The following is a 26,636-nucleotide window of genomic DNA, read 5'->3' on the forward strand; positions in this document are numbered from 1 at the left end:
TTGTAGTGCCAAAGCAGCCATCGACAATATGTAAAAGAATAGTGTTCCTTTGTTCCAGTACAACTTAAAACAGGTGGCAAAGCCAGATTTATCCAACAGGCCAAGGTCTGGCACCTCCTGAAATAGAGTATTCAGGCAGTCTGATTGGGGAAGCTGTTGGGGTCCTAGGTTATAACTCCTTAAAAGAAAAAAATCCTTTATGTTTGTATAATACATAAAAACTAGACGCAAAATGTATGTATACCTTTCCATGTAAAATATAATATCTACCTTAATATAGGTATTTAAACAGCAGATCTATAGGAAAGTTTTTTGAGAGGAACTGCCCTTTCAAATGACTCTTCTTAGCCCTTGTGAATTTTTCACTCCTCCATAGCTTTAAGGAAACATTTCAAAGAAGAGGCTTTAAGTTCTTGCTTTAAATGAGTTTTTTTGCAGTTTAGGAGAAACAAGTATGTATGTTATAATAAAAGATGGGACAAATGTGTATGTGAGAGAGGCACAGAGAACAAAGCAGGGAGAAACAGAAGGCAGAGTCCATAGCCTGGGTTTTGAAGGATGAGTAGGAGTGCAAGATCGAGAAGGAGGACAAAGGGATTTAAGGTATGGCATATGAGAGGCACAGAGACTTACATACAGCTCAGGAGTGAAGGGGGAGCTAGGATTTTAATCCTGTCAAATCACATTTAAAATTCATTTGTCTCTCAATTTACAAAGCCTTTCTGGTCATTTTTCTCCTCTAATAACTGTAATCAAACCATGCTTGAACATGGATTCTTTCCTGGGATGTTTATATGAAGTCTGTAATTAAATGGGAGAAAACAGTAAACAAAATAAATTTAAAGCAAACTTGCAGATTATCTTCTATTAGTGGCTGGCTATTCATTTTAGAAGAATATGAAATGAAACATCCTAAGTTAACACTTCTTCTTAGTATGTGTCAAGGCACCAAGCTTCACACCCATAGTTTCATTATAGTCGTACTACAACACTTACTGGTATAGATTAGCCCCATTTTACAGGAGTTGGTGACTGAGGCTTAAGTAGTTCACCAAGGTCATCCAGCTACAAGTGACAGAACCAAAATTTGAATGCAAATTGTCTAACTCCCAGCTCCATGTTCTTAGTACCTGCCACATACTCTATCAGATTTGGTACATGTATCGTCCTTGGAAACAAGGGTGACCATTGTCTTTCCATTGTTTTCCCTATAGGCTTAGAGTTATGATTCATACTGTGTGTGTGTGTGTGTGTGTGTGCGCGCACTCGTGGGTGTGTGCACACATACATACACATGCATACAGGCAAAGCAACATAATCAAACTAGGATTGTGTTGCACCTGCTATGGAAGTACTAAGTAAATGACAACAGAGACATGAGTAAGAACTTGGCATTTCCAAGTATATTTTGTATTTAAACATTCTGTAAAACTTCACATATTGTTAAGAGCAATTCAGCCCTCATACAATATGGATAAGTTGATAAAACCATGTGATTTTTCAAGTTCAACTATGAACTTGAAAAAGTATCGATGAATTTGTATCTTAAAAAAAAATCGATAGTACATAATAAGAATTCTCCTGAGAAGAAGTTTTGGCTTTGGGAATAGCTGCCTGTTAATGAGAGATATCAGAAGTTTTTCTTTGGGCTCCTCATGTTTTCACAGATGGAGATGAATTAGGAGCTCTAAGAGGTCTGACTTCCAGTGTTACATTGTGATTCAGGAGCATTCAGAAACAGAACCTGCCCTCTCTATATATCCTACCTAATTCAGCTTAATGTTTAAGGTGAACCTGTTTCTATATAAAGAGACTTAAAATTCAGATCTAAAAGTTCAGATCTTCTGAACTGGCTATTTGAAAAAAAATTTTTTAATTGTAAGTACATACAAAACTTTGATGTTATGTGTATTTTTCTTGATCATGTTGCTATTTCCATATAAGTGGTTCTTATTTTGATTATGCATGGACAAAGTTAATAGAATATATTTCAGAATATTGATTCCATTTTTGAGTAAGGACATGGCAAAAGAACCACCTAAATCCTGGCAAAGATAATTATTCCATGAACATAAACTTCACTTGAGTGTGTAGTTAAGATTTTTCTCAGTTTGAATTGGAACAGGGAAATATCAAGAGTACTTTAGGTACAAAACAGGCAGTTTTAAAAGGTTTGAATGTTTGATGTATTTTTTTTTTAATTTAGATGATAAAGCCCCAGTGACAGATACAAATATTCCCTCTCATCTGGACCAGATGTTAGGTATTTTGCTGCAAGAAGAACGTGAGCGAGAATTTGGAGTGACAGGGCCATGTATGGAATATTTACTTCATCACAAGATCTTGGAAACATTATATACCTTAGGAAAAGCTGACGTAAGTTCCTAATCCCCATTACGTTCTTGGGCATGTAATACATGCATTAATGTCTTAGAGATAAAGAAGCTGCCATGTACTAAATTTAATCTTAGAGGTATGTATTAAGCATGGTGGGATTCAAATGAGGATTGTGTAAAACAGAAAATGTGCAGCCTGCGTGGATGTGATTTTTCCAGAGCTAGCAAAGCCCCCAAAGGCTCTAAACAACAACTGGTACTTAGGCTGCTTAGAATCACCGTACAAACATTTATGAAAATACACTCAGGTACATGTACTTACAATCAAAGGATGTGAGAAGGAACCCAGTGAAAATTGGGTTAGGAAAATAGGAATTATTTTTCATAATCCTAAAAGAGAATGTCACTGGTTATTCTGACATTATCTCTACTGAGTGCAGCCACGTTAAGTTTTGAGGCCTCGTGAATCTTGGGAACTCTTTGCAAAACTGATATTTATGATATGAATAATATGCCACAGGAAACTTTCAGGTTACTTATAAAGGCGAGTTTCAAAGCCTGTGGGAGTGCAAGGGAAGGGGAAGAACTTTGGGGTGCCTGGCTTTGTCACTAACATACTATGATCTACAAAGTCCCTTTGCTTAATCTGCTTTCTCTTTGGATCAAATAGGTGATCACCAAGGGCCTCCTCCAAGTCTCAAAATCTGAGCTTCTGTTCTGTGAATTCCTATAATTTACATGAAAATCAAACTGGAAAAAAAAATCAACATGTTTAAACACCAGATAGAGTTATGAATAGTGGTATTATGGACAGTTTCCTCTTAACTAAGTCTTTAATACTTCCAATTCATTTTTTTTTCTTCCAATTCATTTTAAGTTAAATTGATGCAATTTATATTTTTGAGTCAGGACATCCACTCCCCTGTCCTGTGAAGAGAGGGACAGTACAACACTAAGTTGAATTGATTAATTGCTCTTTGAGTGAAAGTTAATAATTGTACCACTAGCAAATTAATTTTGATACTTGTGATTGTTTAATATTATTGTTTTATCTGAATAATGTAGAGGATCTGCTATCTAAAAAAATATTACTGTACATGAGATTATCGTTTATACCATTTCCAGATAGCATGGCTATGATGATGCTGTGGAAATGCTCATTTTGTCACTGTATTTTAATTGCAAGGCAGTATAAGCAGCTTAGTCATAGAACAGATAGCCTTGTTAGTTTGTGCTCTGTTAACCCACTATATAAGTAATCATCAGGTTTACCTAGTTTTCAGTAAAGATTTAAAGCAGCTGGCGTGTTACAAAAACTTCTTTATTAAATATTCATTGTTTATAGTAATCGTAATGTAAATAATTTTGCAATTAATGCAAAACAGCATTGTTAGAATAAATCTCAGCATTTTATACCAGAGGATTCCCTTTACTTACACATACATGTTAGAAGGTTTTGTTTACTCCTCCATCTCTGTAATGGAAAGTTATCGATTACCTGTTGTTAGTGGAGGTAACAAGACTCTGCCTCTGTTTTAGCCCATGGAGTTAACCATAATAGTTTCAGTTATCCTAGCATTTAGAATACAAACAGCTTGATGTTGCTGGAACTAAACTCTGATTTCAGCAGTGTGCTATTACCATGCTGTGTGTCATTACATCAGCCTGTGGCTCCATAAGCGGTATTATAATCCCAGATATAATTTTATTTCTAGAATGCCAGTCATTAATATTTGATTGTGAATTTTATTCTGAAAGACTGATTAATTGGCTGATGGCCTTGGCATTTGAGGTTCAGCAAATACATTCACGTTCCTGTTCTTTAAGCTTTTGAGTAAGTGTGTTTGTATCATCTGTTCTCTTCTTGTTTGCTTTTTCCTTTTTTATGTGCCCAGTGTCCTCCAGGAATGAAACAGCAGGTTTTGGTGTTCTACACTAAACTCCTGGGAAGAATCCAACAGCCGCTGCTTCCACACATTAATGTCCACAGGCCAGTGCAGGTATTTTTGTTCCCCTTACAAAATATTATTTGGTTTGATTTCTTTTAGTGTATAAATAATTTTAATGTGATCTTTCTAAGAGTTAAAATAAAGGAAATTATTCTAAAAATAACATGTAAATTAGCAAATACTTGAGTTTTTTGTATGCATGACTTTGTATTTTATACTCTATATATCTTTGTCTTAAAACTTGAAACATTAGTTTTTCCTTTAATTTATCTCTATGATATCTCAAGGAGTTTATTGTGTACTTATTAATTTTTTAGGGTAATGTATTGAAAAACTTGTTACTAGTAAGTCTCTCTTGTAATGGATAATTGTAAATAGTGCTCTGTCTGAAAAATGCAAGGTATATTTGCATTATTTGAAAATAGTAAATACTCATAAGGCAAGCAGATGGCTACTACAATATGTGTAAAAAGTAACTTAAGCTTGAAAAACATTTTTAAAATTTTTTAACAGAAATTAATTCGACTCTGTGGTGAAGTCCTTGCAACACCAACAGAAAATGAAGAAATCCAGTTTCTCTGTATCGTGTGTGCAAAGCTGAAACAAAATCCCTACTTGGTTAATTTTTTTCTGGAGGTATGATACTCTTCTTGTCAACCTTCGAAGCATGCTTGTATTAAAATTATTTTAAGAATCGAATTCTATAAAGAATATTAGAAGGAATTACATTTTATGGGTGTCATAGGGCTTGTTTTACTTCCTAGAATTATTTTTCATTGATGATCCCTGTTTTAACTTGAAGTCTTCTGAGGAAGACAGTTTTCAGAGAAAGTAGTTGAGCTGGATACACAGGGCAGTACACAGCCTGGACAAATACAGAGTCGAAGTTTGGCAGGGGTGCAATGTGAAGGGGAAAATCAAGGAGGGCAAAGTCACGGGAGCTTATGAGCTATCATGTTTTCAGCCAGGTGTGCTCTAGTGTGGAGCGTGGATAATCTGGCCTGGGATAGGTGGGGGTGGTATGTGCGGATTTGGCTGGATGTGCAAAATCACGAGTTACCTCTCCATAGCAGTTGCGATCGCTCTAGTATCCTGTACTATCTTTTCTTAGCCATAGTCACTGGATCATACTTTACGTTACACCAATTGATATTTTGGGTTTTATTTCCAGTTTTAAATCAGAAAATACTTTGTGTACTTTCTTCTATCATTCACTTCTTTTTTTTCCTCAGTGAAGTCATTTAGAAATATAGTAGAAAAATTAATTTTGTTTTTTTAGTTCTTTTTTATATCTTTTTGTCGTCTTTCTTTTTTCCCCTAGGTTGGGTGTAAGTGACGTACACTGCAGTTTGCTCTTTCTGGAGTATGGTTCTCTGAGTTTAACAAACCCACAGTTGTGTAGCTACCACCTCCATCAAGCAACACAGCAGTTCCGCCCCCCTCCTGCAGTCCCCTTCTCGCTCCGTGCCCGTCCCCAGCAATCACTGATATGCTCTTGTCACAGGTTTCCTCTTTTACAGAAAGTCACAAAATGTCACCAGCCTTTGAGATTTAACGAGTTTGGTCCTTGATACTGTTGAGTAGTGTCCCATTGCATGAACATGTCACAGTTGTTTATTCGTCCATCCGTTGAGGGAGTTGTAGTTGTTTCCAGTTTGAGGGAATTATGAATTGCCTCACATTCACACCAGTTTTTTTGTGTGGTTTTAGATTTCCACTTCACTTGGGTAAATGCCTAAGGGTAGAGTTGCTGAATCCTGTGGCAAGTGTATAGTTTTTTTCATAAGAACCTGCCATACTGTTTTACCCCAATGGGTTTATCATTTTGCATCCTACCAACAGCATATGAGAATTCCCATTGTTCCACGTCCTTGTCAGAGTGAGTGTTGTCAGGGTTTTGTTTTGTTTTGTTTTTAAAAATTTTAGCCGTTGTAGTAGATGGGTTTGTTTTCTGATTCACTTTATTAAATAAGTCACCCAAGATCCTCTTCTGCATGCTTACTGAAGATGAGTAAGCAGCCAAGCTGCACAGTGGCATGCTCGTAAGTTTCTAGGTAGTGATACGAATTTTGAATGCCCGTTTTTCAAGGTATACTTCAAATTAGCTGGAATAAACTTATGATTTCAGATTTTAAGGGTTTATTAATTAGGGTGGTATTAATCCTCTTGGTTTTTGATATATCAAATATCTCAATCTAGCTAAGTCTGGGATTTTTCTTCTCAAAGGTCATTTACTAAAGTTTTTTTTAGCTGACCTTAGTTATTTTCAGTGAGTGGATTTTTGCCCAAGCTTATGCTTTAAGGACTTTTTCTCAGAATCTCTAAAACCCGTTCCTAAGTACACAGCCATAGATCAGAAGCAGAGAACATGTGTGAGCATATGTGTGCTGATGGTGAGATGTACTTTGTTTACCTGTCTTCAGAGAAGCATTTATGTTCAGACCTTGCTTACAGAGAACACTCTTCAGAATCAGTGGCATGTCTGCTATAATACACCCGTTTTAAAGCATGTACTTCTCTACAGCCTGAGGTGATAGGCATCTCTGTTTTCTCAAGACTATTCATAAGCTTTTGATGTGTTTATTTCAGTCTCCCTGGCATTAGAGTTATTGAAATGTGTTTTATTTTCTCCTGCTGCTCAGTAAGCTCCTTGAGGACAAGGACTTGTCTCATTCTTCTTTGGGTTCCCACAGCTTCTCTAGTGTCCAGTATAATGTATAATAACTGCCTAATTAATACTTAATGAATCTTTAGAGAAATGCAGCTATTTTACTGATAACTATAGAGAGTAACAAAAATACTTCGTAGTCCTCAGGCATGTATACCCTGAAATCTAATCTCTCTTTTCATGTATATCAGCTACTATGTGCATCTGCTATGGTTTAAGTGCCCAAGGTAAATGAGTTAGGAACAGTTTTTGCCCTAAAGGAATTTATAGTCTGGTGACAAGGCTATATAACCTGAGGTAGAGTAAGGTGAGTATCATAAGAAGGGTACAAAGTAAATGTGAATGTGCCTTAAGTCTTCCTAGGATGAAGGGATTACATCTGCTCTAGGTTGTTGGGAAAGACGTCATGGAAGAGGTTATCTTTGATATGAACCCTGACAGGTGTTCAGATAACAATGGGTGAACATAGGTAAGGGAATGAAGATATAGAAGTTTGTGGTGTGTTCATGAAACAGTGTAATTAGGATATGTGATAAGAAAAGGGCCTGGAGAGATTGACTAGGAAGGGTCAAAGGCTTTGAATGACAGCATGAGAATTTGAACATACTTGAAGTCACTGGGGAGTCATTGAAGATTTTTGAGAAGGGTTATTACATGATGGTGTGTATGCCTTCAGTTAAACTGGTGGCGGCATCTTGTCCAGTGGATTCCTTTGGGAGGAAAAGGAAGAGCAGAAGAAACCAGCTTGGAGGCTGAGGTAGTAACCCCAACAAGGACTATAAGTTGGAAGCACTGGGATGGAATGAAGTGAATATATTCAAGAGACGTCAGAGGTAGATTCTGTATGGGCTTGTGCAGGAAGCAAGAGAAAAGATGATGAGTGCTTGAATTTTTGAACTAGTAAGGCTGTTGCAAACAGAAAGAAGGGAGCTCCAAGGGAGCTTATTTTGAGGGGCATAGGGTAATTATGGTTCTGGATGTTTTGAGTCCTCCTGGTATCCTAGTAGAGATAATTGGCAGGTATTTGGTCTTGCAAATCTGTGATTTAGGAAAGAAGTCTGGGTTCAAGAGATTTGGAGGTTATGTATATAAATGTGCGGGGGCTATCATTAAATCCCTAATAGGAGTAGAAAGGGAACAGTTTCATTTAAGAATCAAAGTGTGGGGGACCCCTGGGTGTCTCAGTGGTTTAGCACCTGCCTTTGGCCCAGGACGCGATCCTGGAGTCCCGGGATCGAGTCCCGCATCGGGCTCCGGGCATGGAGCCTGCTTCTCCCTCTACCTGTGTCTTTGCCTCTTTCTCTCTCTCTCTCTCTCTCTCTCTCTCTCTCTCTCTTTCTCTCTATGTCTATCATGAATAAATAAATAAAATCTTTAAAAAAAAAAAAAGAATCAAAGTGTGAGAGAAGATAGCACTTCCTCATCACCTAGAGAGCATTTTTAAAAATGCAGATTCCATCACAGTGTTGTATACCTAAAATCAATATAACGTTGTCAAGAATACTTCAGTAATATAAGTAATAAATTAAAATGCAGACTCCTTGGCTCCACCTCCAGATATTCTCATTCAGCAGGTCTGGGTGGGACCCAGGAATCTATATTTTCTCAAGCCCTACAGAAGACCATGACACCAACAGTCTTGAGTCACACTTTGAGAAATACTCATCTAACGAGTGCTATTCTAAGATTATTCTTCCCTTTGCTATTCTTATCTGAGATACCATTTCCAACAATCTTACTAGTATTTTAGATGGAATCAAGTGTTTTGTATTCATAAGGACTGTGATATGCAACTGATTTTGTGGGAAATTGGAGAGTTGTTTGGAGGATTCATGGAGTTCTACAAAGTTGTTTTAATGTGCTGTGGGCTCAGTTTCTCAAGAATATTGGTCTAACTGTAATAAAAGTGATTTATAATAAGTTTACTATAACTTTGGAAATAGAACTTTGAATTCAGTCAGCATTGAATGCACCTCTGTGATGGGTGAAACACGGTGAGATGGCCCCTTAGGAGAAGCTGGTTCATGATGACTTCTAACCTGTGTGCATGATTTGATTTTTGCTCTTAGGTTCAAATGGAAAGCAAAACACTTTTTCCCTAAAACTAATGATTTGGTTTGGTTAAGATTCCTTTTTTTTTTTTTTTTTTTTGAAGATTTTATTTATTTGAGAGAGGGAGAGTACATACGAGTAGGAGGAGGGAGAGGGAGAAGGTGACTTCCTGCTGAGCAGGGAGCCCGACATGGGGCTTGATCCCAGGACCCCACTATCATGACCTGAGCCAAAGGTAGATGCTTAACCAACTGAGCTACCCAGGCACCCTTTCTCTTCATATTTATGTATGTGTTGGGGAAGTGGGGCCAACATTTCAAGTAAATCTTTCTTTTCTCATCAAGAACACTTAAGAAAAAGGTCCTGAGAGTAATGAGGTGGGTTTTTTTTTGTTTTTTGTTTTTTGTTTTTTTAATAAAGCAGAGGTACAAGGGGAAAACAGAAAAATCATTTAAGGAAATTCATCTTAGAAGAATTAACATCGAGGCTATATATTTTCTATAGAGCCTTGTGATGAGAAAACAATTAATTCCAATTGAAACTTCCTGATTCTTTTTTTTCTTCACTAACATCAGTTGTTTTTAGCAGTAGTCACGTAGTTATCACTAGTGTTGTTCATCGCTTATGGTCATGGTAAACCATTTTGTGCTTAGCAGAAAGAGTGTTATAAATTCCTGAGCAATTTTAAAATATCTAAAGCACAGCTTGTTGAAGTCTGAGTATTTTCATTTGTTGTAACACTTTCATCTATTGCTACATTGAATGTGAATTATAGAAAAACAGATAAAAATATGATTTCTGTTTTATAAGTCTTCTAGTGTGAATCTTGCAGAACATGTATTCTTTTTCAGAATAAATTGAAATCATTGGCTTCCAAAGGCACACCAGATGTAATTTCAGAAGACTCATTGAAAGGTCAAGATTGCTTGTCAACAGACACAGGACAGTCCTGTCAGCCAGAGGAACTGTCTGGTGCCATGGGACTGGAGCACACAGAGTTGGAAGACGAGCCTCCTCAGCAGATAGATGACCTGTCCACCAGCTTAGATAATCTTGCTGTCACCTCACTGCCAGAGGCCACAGTTGTTCGTCCAAACCAGGATTACAATTTAGTGAATTCTTTGTTAAATCTCACTAGAAGTCCTGTGAGTCTTCCTTACTCTTACCCCCTAACCTGATCACAGTTACGTATATTTGAAATAGGAAAAAAAAAAGTCTATTCTTATTTTTGTGTAAAACATTAGATCTTTTTCAGTTGAATTTTTTCCCAAACAACTTGACATGCAGCTAATTCAAGAATTGAAGGGGTGTGTGTTTTCTCCCCTCAGGATGGCCGAATAGCTGTGAAGGCCTGTGAAGGCTTGATGTTGTTAGTAAGCTTGCCGGAGCCTGCAGCTGCCAAATGCCTCACGCAGAGCACTTGTTTGTGCGAACTGCTGACAGACAGACTCGCTTCCCTGTACAAGGCCCTACCTCAGTCGGTGGACCCGTTAGATATCGAAACAGTGGAAGCAATTAACTGGGGGTAAGAACTATCACTTGTGTTTTCCTGTAGGAGCAGTTTCTTACACCTATACTTTTAAATTCACTTCTATTTTGCAGTGATATAAACCTTCTGTTGTGGAAAATGTGACATTGCTTGTGATCATTAAATGGGATTATTTTCTGAGGCTTGTTTTAAATTTGTTACTAGTCAGGAATGAATTGGTATGGGAACAATCCAGCTGTTACAGAGTTAAGCTATTTTTCCATTATAGTGGTTGGATAAGACCTAATTACATGAAAACCAATGACTTTTATTTATTCATTTATTTACTTTGATTCCTGAAAGAAGGAACATCCTTTTAGAAACGTCCTGCAGCCTCTCGGGCAGTTTCATGTTTTGTGGCTTGTGTTTATGGACTCTCCCCTCCTACCTTATGCTTCCACCCTCCCAATCCACCTTTTGGGGCTCCCCATAATTCTCATAGGAAAATATTATTATTGCAGAGCATTTATGAGTTTATAAGCAGCATGAGGAAAAGTACCCCAAATCCCATCATTTTAGTATAATAACCTGTCATAATTTTTCTGTGTATTTTACTTGTCTCTTTCCATCTGATACTCTGCAGCATCTGTGGGGCAGATCCATAGGTTCCCTTTACTACTGTATCGTGTTTTACAGTGGGAGGAGAAGCAGCCCACTTGTTTTCCTTTTGCACGCCCTCCTAGCACCTGAGAACCTCCAACATTTCATTCCCACGACTTGGTCAAATTTATGGGGGAGCACAAGGAACTGCCATGTGGTTTTCCCTCTGCAGATGGCATTCTGCATTAGTCTCTCTCTTCCCCCTTAATGAGTGAAAGTTATTTACAACTTTCATTTAAGAGGTTTTCTCTTATCCATGGCTTTCTTTTATATGACCTGCTTCTAATAGTCATCCAGCATGGCCTGTGTACATGTGTCTAACTGCATAAGTTCATTCACGGGCATTCATTGTTCCGTATGCACTGAATTGAATTAATTCTCTGGGATAACTTCGGACTAAGTATTTCTTCCCACACCTTACAGCTTGGACTCATATAGTCATAAAGAAGATGCTTCAGCATTTCCAGGAAAACGAGCCTTAATTTCATTTCTTTCCTGGTTTGATTATTGTGATCAACTCATAAAGGAAGCACAAAAGGTTTGGTTTTTTTGTTTCTGTTTCTTATTGATAATTTTAAAATATAAATGTCTATTAAGTAAAACTTCCTCAGTTTATATCCCCAAATAGATCTTAATTGTTTTAGGATGATAGTTAGTACAATAAACACAACTAAATAAAATTTAAAAGTGTGTGGGTGTGTATGTGTATGTTACAACTCTGTAATAAATCCCAGTTCAAGTTCTGCCCTATATTTCTTTAAGTATTACAATAGAAAGCTCCTTGAGGTGACATTGGCCTCCCTCCATTTACTATAAGGCTATTGGGATAATATTTTTGTCCTTTTCATCTTGTTCTTGGAAATTTAGATAAAATATAAATAACCCTGTAGCTAACATCTAGTCCAGGCTTATATGCCATCAGCAAGATGGTCAACAGGCAAATTTGTGTTTCCCCATTAATTCAGATGGACAGCAGTGTTACAGGTTAATCTCTCTTTTCCATTAAAGAGAAAGATAATGCTGCTCCTTGTGCATTCTAGACTGCTGCTGTGGCCCTTGCCAGAGCCGTTCATGAAAGATTCTTTATTGGAGTTATGGAACCTCAGTTGATGCAAACGTGAGTGGCCTTTTTCCTTAAAAAACAAACAAACAAACAAAAAAAACGCAAATTGCTACTCAGTGTTATTTTCCCCACTAATAATTACCTGTTTGTTATGCCCAGTTCTGAGATGGGTATTTTGACATCAACCGCTCTGCTCCATCGCATTGTTCGGCAAGTAACCTCTGATGTTTTGCTGCAAGAAATGGTGTTTTTTATCCTTGGAGAACAGAGGGAACCGGAAACTCTGGCAGATATTAGTAGACACCCTTTAAGACACAGGTTAATAGAGCATTGTGATCACATATCTGATGAGGTAAGCTATGTAAGATTTAGAGTTGGTCTTAGATTCTTGGAAATACAGTTGGAATGTCCTTGTGATGTCTTGAATACAACTTCTTCCTTCATGTGGCTTGAAAATCTAAATCATGACTTATAGGATGGCCAGAAGAATCATTTATGCAGAGATTTTTCCAGTAACCCTTTATCATTTTGGTTTCAGATAAGCATAATGACATTAAGAATGTTTGAACATCTTTTACAAAAACCCAACGAACACATTCTTTATAACTTGGTCCTAAGAAATCTCGAAGAAAGAAATTATACGGAATATAAACCTGTGTGTCCAGAAGATAAAGATGTGGTGGAGAACGGATTGATAGCAGGAGCTGTGTAAGTTCCACCCAACTCTGCAAGCTTAGCATTTTCTCTCTCTTCCTCTTCCTAATTCATAAAGAAATGCTTCTAACGGTTCACAAGATCTTTGAAAATTAAGTTTAGATGCCATGGTATCACCATCCCTTTAAATCACAAGTGGTATTCATTAAACAGAACAAAATCAATATATTCTTGAGTAAGATTTTATGTTAATTTCCCTATAAAATGTAATTCTTTAATTTTTTTATTAGCAAAATTATGTTATGTTTTCTAAATATGGCAGAGAATCTTCTGGTTTAGAAAATGTGATAAAATGTTGTCTTTTTTTATATGTGATTAAATTAAACGTAGAGATCTAGAAGAAGACCCGTTATTTACTGACATTTCACCGGATAACACTCTGTCAAATCAAGAGTGGCTTAGTTCTTCACCCCCTGCTACTCCAGAGCACCCCAAAAATGATGGGAAAACTGAAGTCCATAAAATTGTAAATAGGTGAGTTGCTGTATAAATTTGACTTACATCTCTTCTTGTTTTTATAACCTGTAATAGCTCTGTTCTTAGATTGTTATGGAGATATATAGTGAATTCAGTCTTCCCTTCTTTAGTCTAAAGATTATATCAGCTTTTTGTCATGTTTATGTAGCAAGTGACAGCCTAGGGGCAACAATCCATAGCAAAAGAGGAAAGCTCTACTTAACATAGAAACAAAAACGAGGGATCCCTGGGTGGCGCAGCGGTTTAGCGCCTGCCTTTGGCCCAGGGCGCGATCCTGGAGACCCAGGATTGAATCCCACGTCTGCCTCCCGGTGCATGGAGCCTGCTTCTCCCTCTGCCTGTGTCTCTGCCTCTCTCTCTCTCTCTCTCTGTGACTATCATAAATAAATAAAAATTAAAAAAAAAATTTAAAAAAAAAAAAAAAAGAAGCAAAAACGAGTAATAGTGGTTAAATAAACCTTCAGAGTGCCCTGCTTTTTTTTAATATAAATAATTTTAAGTCATTCCCAGTTAGAACCACATGGAAAATGTCCACTTTGACAACATGTCCGTCTTGGACATGTACTCACATATGTGAAGCGTAGGGCCATTCCTTTTTGATTTTGTGGTTTTACTTTTTTTTTTTTTTTAAGTACTCTTTCTCGGGAAATGTTCTCTTTCTTCTTTCGTGGTGCTACCATGATTTGCCTGGTTCTGGCAGGTGACTTTACAGAAATTGCATGCGGCCCACGATGCAAAATTAGGGTGCATAAAAATCTCCAGTTTAATTATGTAAAAGCCAGTTTCTTGAAATTAACAGATACTGTGGCAGTATGTCGTTATGCTGTAACATGAGTCCTCTTAGGCTTACTTCTACTTTGAGTGGAATGAATGATTTTTAAATAAAACCTTTAAGATATGAGAGAGTAATCGGTAAAACTGATTCAAAATTTAGTACTTAAGAATGGATCATTTTATTTTTCAAGTTTCCATTTGCAGCCATACTTTGCTAAACTGAAGATATCGCTCGATAGTTTAAGATACATAGATACTGAATTGTAGGAATATTTATGTTATTGATTGTGGCTTTTTTCATTTAAGTTTTCTCTGTCTGGTACCCGATGAAGCAAAATCATCCTACCATGTTGAGGGCACTGGATATGACACCTACCTCCGAGATGCTCATAGGCAGGTAAGTGAAGTGGCTAATTTTTGGAAATGTACTCTAATGAGTGCACGTGCATGCTTTGTCCCAATTGCCCACAGTCATTTCTCCAAAGGTTTCCCTTTCTCTGCAGGACCTGAACTCCTTCTTGCCACTTTAACTTTGGGCAGGTGACCTAACTTTGCCTTTTACTATCTCTGTCTCAAGACTTCTCTGTTCCCTTCTCCACCTCTTTTCTCACCTGAACAGTTATTTACAAGGACCCCATGCCCTGTCTCCTGTGCTGGAGTTTTCTACCTCCCTGAAAGGACTCTCTGAAAGGTCTTCTCTAAAGTGTTAAACTAAGTAGCCTTCCCTCGGTCTTCTTTCCTCTCTCTAGCATTTTACAGAACTCCCAATTTTGAAATGTTTCAAGTTAGAAAAATGCATATTTAATTTTCATTTAAATCCTTGAGATTGAAGTGTGCTATTCTATCTAATTAATTTGCATATGCCTATAGCCAGAATGCAAGTCCAGATGACTGCATGAGTGAGTAGAGTAATTGTGTAGCTAGTGCCTTCAGGGACAAGAGGGTGAAGGCAAGACAAGTGGTACCCATGTCAGTATTATCCACTGGATTTTTAAACTGCATTTATTCTTTCTGTAAAGTTTCATTTCCATTTTCTACAAATGTACTTATTGTAGATTCAGAAATATTAGAAAACAAGAGGGATAAAAAACTTTAAAACTGTTACTTTCTAGGTGAGAATTTCAGACAGTATTAATGGAAAACTTATTAAATGTTGGGGTGTGGTTTAGGATAGAAAACAGTCTATCAAAAGCCAAATTGTTTAAAACTCACAAAATAACTGAAGAAGCTGGCTTTTTTTTTTTTTTTTTTTTAAGACGCTGGCTTTTTGATTGTTTTAAGTATGTTTTTCTTTTAAAAGTTGAAGTTAGTACTTTATGGGAGAATATGTCTTGTTTTAATTTCAGGTAATTTCCAAACTAGAGAGGTCAGAGTAATGTTGCTTTATTGAATAAGGGGAATCTGAAAAGGGAAAGGCTGGGGAAAAAAACTGTGCTTTAAATTTCTTTTGTTTAAATTCAAGTAAATTATATATCAGGGAAGACTTTTCAAATTTATTTTTGTTATATGAGATCTTCTTGTGCTCATCTAAGTCATATTGTTTAAAGCTGTGTAGTGAAGGACCAGTTCCTTACTATTATTTCCAATCTGTTACAGACTGACACTTGGGTAAAGTATAATAAAAATGAATTACTAGAAAGATGAAGAGAAAAATACACAAAATACCAGCCCTGATTATTTTATGAGATTCAACAGACATAAAATTTACTCAGCTAAATGCAGTGTAAAGGATTCTAGATGCTTACTCATGGCGAGGGTAGCAAACCACCTGCAGAGCATACTCTAGGCCACCAGATTTGTCCCGGGACAGGACGGCATAGGAGAGCCAGACCTGCCTGCTTGGACAATGCACCTCTGTTCATCTATTTGCATGCAATGTTTTCAAATAGATTTGAAAATGTGGTTAGGACTTACTTTGCTTTTTCAGTATTCCCTAAATCTGTGATGAAAGTAAGTAGAGTTAAATTCCTCTAAAGGAAAACACATGCCCATTTTTTCAACAGCATATGTTGGTTTTGGTGATTATAAGCTTACCTATGCCTCTGGTCAGCATGTTACCTGAGCCCCTCCCTCTGTTACGGGTGCCTCCCACGGAACAAACACTCGACCCTCAGTCGGATTCTTATGTGCCTAATAGAGGGATTTCTATTTAATCTCAGTTTGTTTTGGTTGGTTCTCCTTTGACTATGTGAATGCTTTTCCCTAGTTCCAGGACTACTGTGCTATCTGCTTAAGATGGGAGTGGCCTGGGTCTCCAAAAGCATTGGAAAAGTGCAATTTAGAAGCTACTTTCTTTGAAGGTCATTTTTTGAAAGTTTTATTTGACAGAATGGGAAGAATTCTTGATCAGGTAATAAGCTTTAAAATATGAATTTTCATGTTATTTTGTTACCATTCACCATGGGTTCATCTCAAGTCTTAGTTTATATCTTTAATAAAGTAGCCCTGTTTTCTTAGTTTTTCCACTAGATGACTTTTTCATTAAAGCTTGATTGCCAATGAATGGTGCATTTCTGATGCATTCATTATGTTCAAAGAGCCTTTATTTGGCCTGACGACTGTTATAGAATTATATATTTTACTTCTCATTGTAGACTATTGTCTTAATAGCCTTCACATGTCTTGGAGGTGATTGGAATGCTTTCCTTTTATAACTTAGAAAGCCTTTTTTTTTTTCAAGTTAGTACAGTTATTACAGATACAGATTGAGTCAACCTTGTAAAGTTCAATTCAAAGGACCTTAAATGTCATTTCAAATTGAATCCTGAACACTCCAGTCTCATTAAAATTACAGAACAATATTAGATGAATCTGCTTCTTCAGACAAAGAAGTTACGAATGATATCCATTTTCATAAGGGGGAGGTGAAATGGAAAAAGTGAATTTACTTATTCCAAGGTAGATAAAAGCACCATCAGCTGGTATGTTGCTGTGTGTGTGTGTCTCTCTGACTGTCAGGAGAAATGAATTTGGGATTACAGAATCCGTCCCTCCCTCCCTCCCTCCTTGACAAATGAACAAAGTGACGAATAGAGCTTTGAAATGCTTTCCACCCTGGGATATACACTTGAAGTAAAACCACCTGGCATAATACTTGCCTTGACATAGAAATTGTCTTAACCAATTTGGAATTAATTTAAAATTGTATATTAAAGTACTTGTTCTTTTTTTTTTTTTTAGCATTTTAGTTAAATATTTATGTGAGCATAGGGAGTTATAAAAGAAATATACTCCATAAGCAGGCTGTCCTCAATAACCAGGAAGCCAAATAAAGAAATTATAATTTAAGAAGTATTTTACCGGGTTAGACTTCAGTCAGTACTGTGATAGTAATCAGTAAAGAGAGAAAGTCCTTTTTCCTTTTAACCTCTTAAAAGCAAGAGCTGTGTTTCTCGTGTTTGCTTGGTTGGTTGTTAAATCCGGCTCTTGCAGCCGTTATGCTATAAACGTCATGGCTGTTTCAGCCCCCTGGGTAGCAGGGCTCATCAGTTCACTGTGTTCTTTGTGCTGGTTTGCTAAGCCTCATTTGGATCTTGGGTATTTTTTTCCCTTTAGTTTGTGGAGTGCTGACAATAAAAGCATACTTGGAAGCAGATACCCTGAAATGCTTTTAAGTTCTTTTTATTTCAGGCAGATAGCACATCACAGTGCAGAGCTGATTCATCCACGCTGTCTCAGCCATTCTTCTGTAACCCGGAGTCAGTGACAGGCAAGATAGACTTCTGGGCATATTTTGTCAGTGAGGGATCCCTACTCCAGTTAATGCAACTTGCAGCTAGTTTGCTACGGCCACAGCCTCAAACCTTTGGTCTTTAAAACCCTTGATTTTCCAAGCCTTTTTTTGTTCAGAACATTATGTAGTCAGATCTCAAAGATAATGAGTCCTGGTGTGCTAAGGATGCTTGGTTTAGTTTCATTTTCTTTCTTTCCTAAATGTTTTTTTGCTGAGGCTAATGTTTGCTTATAGTTTCTTAGTATAGAAATAGGGTTCAAAAAAAAACAGGGTTCAAGGGTGATCCCTGGGTGGCTCGCAGTTTAGCACCTGCCTTCGGCCCAGGATGTAATCCTGGACTCCCAGGATCGAGTCCCACATCGGGCTCCCTGCATGGAGCCTGCTTCTCCCTCTGCCTGTGTCTATGCCTCTCTCTGTGTGTCTCTCATGAAAAAATAAAATCTTTAAAAAAAAGAAAAAAGAAAGAGGATTCAGGGAACCAGCCTGGAATTAAACATTTACTCCGGATGATTAGTGAAGGTAGCTAGTTTCCTGCGTGCATAATTGAGAAATTATGTCTTGAGTATTCATAATATTATTGTGTTGTCACAAAGTTAATTTTTCTAAAATACCCTATAACACAAACATTTAGTAGTATTTGTGATGATTTTATAAAGATAGTAAGATGCTGAGGTTCATAAGCAGAATATAAACAACACTAGGAAAAATGTAGGGAGATTCAGCTGCTTCTCTCTGCCCTGACAGAGAAGAGGGCAATCTTGGGCAACTATGCCACTTGTCACATTTTCTTTTTGTCAAGGAGAAGCTGACATTACTTGCCATAACCTCCTACTTAGATTTGCTTCTAAGAATTAAGTGAAGAAAGCAATTTTAGATACCTTAAAAAATGCAAAATCTTGATAAGTACAGGATTTTTTTTGAAATTTCAGAGGCTATCATATTAAATTTTGATTTAATATGACTAAATCATATTATTTTGGCTATCTGTAAATTTAGCTTTTTAGTAGAAGATTGAGACTGAGTTTACTGGTGACATCAGGATGCTTTTTCTTTTTTTTGTCATTAGTATGCTTTTAAGTCAGAGTTTATTGTCCTAAAATTCAGGCCTTATATTTAGTGTGAGCTCAAAGATGGGCGAAGCCCATTTGACACATAAAAAAATCTGGTTAGCTTTCATTTCAGGTGAATATTGTATGTAAAGTAGAAAATAAAGAGATCCAGAATAATAGATATACTTAACTGTTAACCCAAGAAAGAGTTACTCATATTGAAGAAAAAAGGCCAGCTTATTTTAAATTTATTACCAGGGATGCCTGGATGTCTCAGAGGTTGAGCGTCTGCCTTTGGCTTAGGACTTGATCCCGAAGTCCTGGGATGGAGTCCTGCATCAGGCTCCCTGCATGGAGCCTGCTCCTTTCTCTGCCTATGTCTCTCTCTCTCTATCTCTGTCTCTCATAAATAAATAAATAAAATCTTTAAAAATAAATAAAGTTATTACCATTATGAAATGGAGACCATTTCAGAGGTAGGACAGTTTCTGTGTAGCTGAGATTTGTTTTCCTTTTCACATTAAATATAATCTGAGTCACCCTCAAACTCTTCAAACAACCAAGGACATAGATTCTTGTTCAAATAAAGCTAAAAACCAAAGTAACACCCTATAAAGAAAATACCAAGTTTAAGTGGCAGCGTATATCCTTGCTGAAAGCCAAATTCTGTTGACTTATTTAAGCTCCTATAAATGGTGGAATTTAGTGACCTAAAAATCTGAACTACCAGAAATAAAGTCACATATAAAACTGTACTGAAGTTGTTTTTTAAGTGATTTTGTTCACATGCTTTGCCAAATACATTCTTCTTAAAGATTTTTCAAACGTTTCCTTTGTGCCTAAAATACAACCTAATGTGAATTCATTGTTTGTTAAGAATTGAGTCCTGGAGGCTATGTTCTGTTGCACATATTATCAAATTGGAGAATATGCTCTTCAAATTATCCTCTTATAGGAATAGTATCTCCTTTCATTTATCTTGCCGGAGGCTCAATTGTGAATAAGAGTGCCTTAGGATAGTTTTTCTTCTTTTAGAAAATCTGTGTTCACGAATCTCGTGGTTTAAAAAAAAAAAAAAAAGCTATAGTTGGACTTACAACGCAGAACTTGTGGTTCTTTTCATGTAACAGCACCTTTGCTGTCTTCTGGCACATGCCCTAGCATGTGCTGTCCTCCGAATGCCAAATGTTCACTTCTTAATTGGTGTTCATTCTATCAAGGGCTTAGCAGCTGCTCAGCGAATGGAGTGAAGCAGGCAAAGCCTGTGGTTAACATTCACTTGTTCCAATTCCCTTTTCTCTCCTCCGGGCTCAGCACGTGTTCCTCACTCGCCCCCAGCCCTCCCACGGGAGTCAGTTTTGTCTCAGCCACTCAGTTTCCTTTGGCTGCTTAAAAGAAAACTGGAAGGAACGAGATTTCTGTTGAAAGCTCTAGGCACCATAACAGCAACTGTTTTTGTACAGTTGTGCCTTTTGCTTTGATTTTGATGTGGTCTGTAAAGCATCTCCAAGTTGTTTTCTATGTGGAGTAAACAGATCAAAAATTTGAAAACCAGAATTCAAGTAAAATCATGTTGCTGCTACAAAGTTTTGTACATTACTACATACAAAAAAATGTGTGCGGGATTGTATCAAGATGTACAAGTGTTTGGGGAGAATTCATGCTCTAGCAGTAAATGAGATGATATCACCTTGTCTGTCACACCATTTTGAACCTTTTCACTCACTGGGAGGCACGTGGAGGTCATTTCTATCCCAAGTACTCTCCCTCTACTGAGAAGGTTCTGTGATGTGTAGCTTTATTTTATTATTATTATTTTTAAAGATTTTATTTATTTATTCATGATAGTCACAGAGAGAGAGAGAGAGAGAGGCAGAGACACAGGCAGAGGGAGAAGCAGGCTCCATGCACCGGGAGCCCGACATGGGATTCGATCCCGGGTCTCCAGGATCGCGCCCCGGGCCAAAGGCAGGCGCCAAACCGCTGCGCCACCCAGGGATCCCGCTTTATTTTATTATATACATGCTCTTGATGATTGACAGTAGCTGAATAATCTAAGAGGTGAAAAATACGATTTCCAAGATTAGATGACTATATTTTAAAAGATCTTAATATCTTCCCTTCTATCTTTGATCTTATATTCAATGTGCCCTATGCTGCAATAATTTTACATATGACACTTTGGTGGGTTTTGATACTATCTTGAACACTTTCATTAATTAGAACAACCTGTGTAAAACAAACATTCTGACTACGTTATGTGTTTGTTTTCTTTGTATCTATATGTGTGCTTTTTTTCTCCTAAGTTTTAGCATTGTGATATATGTACTTTGACTAAGATGGCAAGAGCCAACTTCATCATCAGTATTTTCATTGTAGAAGAGCATGTGGAGGGAGGAGTAAGATGAAATATTTTCCTTTCCTGCAAAAAGATAAATTGAAATGGTAAATGAAGTGCTCAGGTGTATACATCATAAATAATGTCAAATGTCTTTTTGTTTTTTGCCTCTCAATAGCCATATGATGTAAATTTACAAGTCACCTCCGTGTTATCTAGACTTTCTCTCTTTCCTCATCCACACATACACGAGTACCTTTTGGATCCATATGTAAACCTTGCTTCTGGCTGTAGATCACTCTTCTCCGTAATCGTCAGGGTGAGTTCTTAGTTTTGTTATATTCTCTAGGATTGATAACACCTGCGATAAACATGTCCACTAACATTACTTATCGTTGTACGCACTTACTGTTACATAATGGAAAATACTATGTGTATACCGTCAAGAAGTCATTATTTTACTATATCATGTGGAGAAAAAAAAGAAAAATTCATTCTTTTAAATGGTAACTTTTATATTTTAAGGAACATATATTAGTCCTTTGCCAAAGATGGTTATGCGAGTTGTAAAAGGTGACATTCTTCATTTAGAAATAGGAAATTGATTTTTTTTAAATCCTGAAAATCCCTCTGTAGTTGATAACAGGAATGCAGTTCCTTTTGTCTCTGATGCAGGTTGTTGGAGACCTTATGGTCCGAATCCAGCGTATTCCAGACTTTACTCCCAAGCTTCTGTTAGTCAGAAAGCGATTGCTTGGCTTGGAACCGGAAGGCCCTATGTAAGCCAGTGCTTTACATGTTTTTAATCTAAAAAGTTCACCAAAATTTGACAAAATGCTAATATCTTGAATTGACTTATTGGTTGCTTTCCTTTTACCAGTATTGACCACATCACATTGCTAGAGGGTGTGATCGTGTTGGAAGAGTTCTGTAAGGAGCTGGCGGCAATTGCATTTGTGAAATACCACACTTCCTCCACACCGTAAATAGCATCCTCCAAGTAGCTAAGGAAGCAAAACTGTAATGTACATTTCATCAAAAAAAGACTCAGCTTCACCCAGCCGAGAGGATAAAAAGCCTTTTAAATGAAGTACTGCTATAAACTGGACAGGACCATTAACTCATGGAGTGGACATTCTCAGTAAAGTGTTGTATAATGTTGTTTTCATTGGCTTTACCATAATGGTTCTATCTGTAACATTGCACGTCCTTGAATCCAGGATACAATCAAAGGAATTTCAGGAAATAAGCATTTCTAATCCCTGTGTGAAAAGCTGCAAAATTTCTGATGTCATGACTTTGATGATATTTCTGTTATTTTAATATCCTTTTAGGTAGCAAGGCATTTTGACATTCTCTGGGACTCAAATGCTTATATTCTTTTGGATTAATAAGTAGCAAAAAAGAAAAAAAACATAATTTTATAACTTTTTAAGGTCAGGATTCTTATCAAACAAAATATGAAAAAACTGTAAATGGAAAAAATATAATTCAGAAACCATCAAATGAGATGAGTTAATAATAGAAGATAAAAATGTGTAGAGCACCATTAACTTTCTTCAGCTTTTCTAAGAATAACAATTTAATATGATAAAGAAGTTCTTGATTAATATATATATTTTTTAAAGAAACATTCTTTTACTCTTTTGTGCACATAGCCATGTTAGTGATTGATTTTCACGTATGGGTCCCAGGATATTTAAACTGTGTCATTTTTGCAACAATGTTGAATTTGTGCTCACCATTGGTAATGTTTGCTAAAATAGTATTTTTTTAAGCTAATGAACATATATTGGGTTGAGAACCTTTTTTTCCTTCTATCTGTCCCTTTCTGAAAGTTGCTTTTAAAAATTGCTTTATAACTTGATTTCTTATTGAAATGCGTGGTAGTGTCTAGGCGGGGAACTGACTGCTAACTCTTGGGCAGCAATCAAAATGCCAGTGGCCTCCTCTGTGTTTACATATTTTTTTCATTTTGCTCAGTCTTTTGTTTTAAATGATTCTAAAGAGATTGAAAAAGAAAACCAGTCTGTCCTGTTTACACATTAAAGAATGTGGGTAAATTGGGTCTCCGTGAAGGACAGAGTGTGGTAGTTCACAAAGCTGTGCTGTGCACAGCACACTTCTACTTGATTTACAAAATGGTGTTTGCTAATCCACTTTCTATTCTTCCTTTAAGTGATGCTTGTCACTCAAATATTGCTTTTAAGCTTTCTTCTTCTTTCTTTCCTCCTTCACCTCCTCCTCCTTCTGTTGAAATATTAAGCAGCAGCACTATGCGCTTTATCTTTCCATTTACTGATACTTTAGGGAGCAGACTATCAGAATTTCCAGCTTGGAAGGAACTGTCGCTGCTCCTCATAAGAAGTTGTTTTATGTAGCATGTTTGCACATGTGCATCATGTGGCACGTGCACAGAAGCATGTTTTACACCTTCTAATTTTGTTGTATTTGTTTTTCCGATTTATTTTATAGTTAGTTTTGGCTATTTATTAAGAACAAAATATCAAAAAAATTATGAATATTCTTGGCTCTAGAATGCGTACCAACATTAAGACTACATTTCTCATTTAACTCAAATCTTCGTTAGCTCAGTCTAAGCACATTCATTAAGCAGAACAGTGGAAAAAAGTGGGAGATGGTTACTTTGTGGATGATTTTCTTCAAATGATTTTTAATAATGGGGAAGTGTTGCTCAGTTCTCTATTTATTGATCAGCCCATATAAGAAACACTGCAACATTTCCATTTTTAGACATAGTCGTGGTCTATTATGATGTAGGTTTATTTAAAAGAAGGCATGAAGAGATATTAGGTATTTCTTCATGTTTTTGTAGTGTTCAGTGGGTGTATTAGCAATATTACCTCTCAAGCCAAATACTATTTTATCCTTGATTTCACAATGGGACCTTATAGCTAATACATGACACCAAGCTCAGAAAAGCTTTAACTCTTACATTTTTGTGTATGTATGCTGCTTCTTAAAACATAATTATTTTCTTAAGTTATTGTAATGATTTTGATCTGTAGTCAACTAAAGCATGCAATATAAGTTGTTTCTCTTCTAAGTTTCTCTCTTTCCTTGTTTAGTTCAGACAGACCTTAGAGCTGCAGAAGTTCTCACAGTGAGTTGGATTTGTTAGTGAAACAATGTACTACATTCCTAGCCTTTTTCTTACTGTTTTTTGGAAACTGAATATTTCTGTTACTCAGTACTTGTAAAGCAGTGACTCCAGTGCACTGTGGGGTGGAAAGTACTACCTTAGCTGATTACCATAGCAAGTTCTGGGCTGAATTTTAGTCCTGCTTCACATCAATATAAATATGTATGCACATTTTTTTAACTTTCTAACAAGTATAATCTCTGACTTTATTTTTAATAATGAGCCACATTCTTTACTTGATAGAACTCAGATTTGTCCTTAGCCAATTATCAGTGTAGTACTCACATTATAACTATGTAATGTTCTCATAATGTATCTGTCTGTGCAATATGGAAGCTATGAGGGGATTCATAGCCCTTTGATTTAATTGTACATTATTATGTGTGTACATGTGTATATATATATGTGTGTGTGTGTGTATATATATATATATATGTGTATATATATATATATATATATATATATAAATGGACCAAAATCCTTAGCTTGCTTACACTGTTGCTAGTGTAAAGATTGTTACACTTAATTTTACAGGGCACAAATTATGGAATTACTTCATAATTCATGGTGACATATTTCCACAAATTATTGCATTCATATACAATTACCATTTAATTATGAAGTTCACAGGTATTGACAGAAGTTGCAGTGAAGTGCTAAAACCACAAATTATATGGTAGTTCTATTTTGGGTTGTATGATTAATCAAAATATGCATGTCATTGTGACACTTGATATGTTAAAACATGATAGATAATCATATTTCTGGGCCCTGTAAAATAGTGTTACTGTAATACTCTGGCCTCCTGCCTTGTTTACATTAAACAAAGGATATTTGATAAATTTTTCTATTGAATATTTGTGTAGGTTACTGACAGTATTACCAAGGCCTGGAATTCTTGGGCCATCTGTGAAGAAAAACTCTTCAGATGATGATTGTGTACCTACCAGCTCTTCAAATGGAGGTTGTGATCAAGTTCAACTTTTTGTGCTAATGATGCATGCAGGACTAGGAGGGATAATCTAAAAATAAATAATGTAATTTAAGCAAAATGTCTTATATTTTTATAGAATTCTAATTGAAAATATTGTACTCACTGATAAGTCTAAAATAATAATTCATAATGCACAAAAGGATATGACACACATCGGGGCGCCTGGCTGGCTCTGTTGGTGGAGCATGCGACTCTTGATCTCAAGGTCATGAATTTAAGCCCCACATTGGGTATACGCCTACTTTAAAAAAAGAAAGAAAGACCGGATCTCTGGGTGGCTCAGGGGTTTGGCGCTTGCCTTTGGCCCAGGGCGCGATCCTGGAGTCCCGGGATTGAGTCCCACGTCGGGCTCCTGGCATGGAGCCTGCTTCTCCCTCTGCCTGTGTCTCTGCCTCTCTCTCTCTCTCTCTCTGTCTATCATAAATAAATAAATCTTAAAAAAAAAGAAAAGAAAGAAAAAAGGTTATGACACACAAAGATTAATGGGTCACTTCATTGATTCCAGGGAGAAAACAAGGAATAGAATCAGAATATTTGTGAGGGATAATGTATAGCTTGAGAAATCCTCCTGAGTGAGCCTCATAATATATTGTCCACCCCACTTTTTAATAATCACGTCCCTAAGGAAGGAATGTTTATACAAGTCTTAGAAAAACAATTGATGGGAAGTACTATCTCTTAATATATTTGTAATGCATATAAAAACTTTTTTTTTAACTGATGTGTAAGGCAATTAAGACTTGAGGCTTATTCCATTCATCTGAATATTTGCCAAAGTGCCCTAACTGGAAACTGAAAGAAACATGGAATATACTGCATAGCTAGGGAGAGAAAAATGTGATTATTCATCCCACCTATTCAGGATTCTTTCCAGCAGCTGTTATTCAGAATAGTTTTAGAAAGACTTAAAAAGGATAACAGGTTGAAAGGATGTAGAGGAGGTAGGTTTAGCCATTGAGGAGTTGAAATTTCCCTCCTTGCCTTGAACTGCTTTAAAAGCAAACTGCGTTTTAGGGATGTATAATCAGATCCCTAGTCCAAAAACCTGGTTCAGACTGCTGCTATTCATGAAGAAATTTGCAGTGTTTCATATGGAAAACTAGTTGTCTCAAGGGAATTTAAAGAATTGAATAAAATTGTTAAAGTCAAAATTTTGTGAGAGTAACTCTCAAAAGCTATACCTTTCTCAAACCATCCT

General features: G+C 36.6%; 1 protein-coding gene across 1 annotated transcript in view; it reads left to right on the forward strand.

Moving 5' to 3' along the window:
* Positions 1-23,467, forward strand: part of FHIP2A (FHF complex subunit HOOK interacting protein 2A) — a 32,381-nt gene extending 8,914 nt beyond the window's left edge. The window contains exons 3-17 of the mRNA XM_025993992.2: positions 2,207-2,376; positions 4,232-4,336; positions 4,799-4,921; positions 9,857-10,150; positions 10,334-10,530; positions 11,557-11,671; positions 12,174-12,250; positions 12,356-12,548; positions 12,735-12,904; positions 13,241-13,384; positions 14,468-14,558; positions 16,368-16,511; positions 21,460-21,600; positions 21,957-22,060; positions 22,162-23,467. Of these exons, the coding sequence (XP_025849777.1) occupies positions 2,207-2,376; positions 4,232-4,336; positions 4,799-4,921; positions 9,857-10,150; positions 10,334-10,530; positions 11,557-11,671; positions 12,174-12,250; positions 12,356-12,548; positions 12,735-12,904; positions 13,241-13,384; positions 14,468-14,558; positions 16,368-16,511; positions 21,460-21,600; positions 21,957-22,060; positions 22,162-22,267 (2,174 nt within the window). The 3' untranslated portion in view covers positions 22,268-23,467. The remainder of the gene's footprint in view (positions 1-2,206; positions 2,377-4,231; positions 4,337-4,798; positions 4,922-9,856; positions 10,151-10,333; positions 10,531-11,556; positions 11,672-12,173; positions 12,251-12,355; positions 12,549-12,734; positions 12,905-13,240; positions 13,385-14,467; positions 14,559-16,367; positions 16,512-21,459; positions 21,601-21,956; positions 22,061-22,161) is intronic.
* The last annotated feature ends 3,169 nt before the right edge of the window (positions 23,468-26,636 follow it).

This window comes from Vulpes vulpes, chromosome 15, assembly GCF_048418805.1.
Source record: "Vulpes vulpes isolate BD-2025 chromosome 15, VulVul3, whole genome shotgun sequence".
NCBI classification, from domain to species: domain Eukaryota; kingdom Metazoa; phylum Chordata; class Mammalia; order Carnivora; family Canidae; genus Vulpes; species Vulpes vulpes.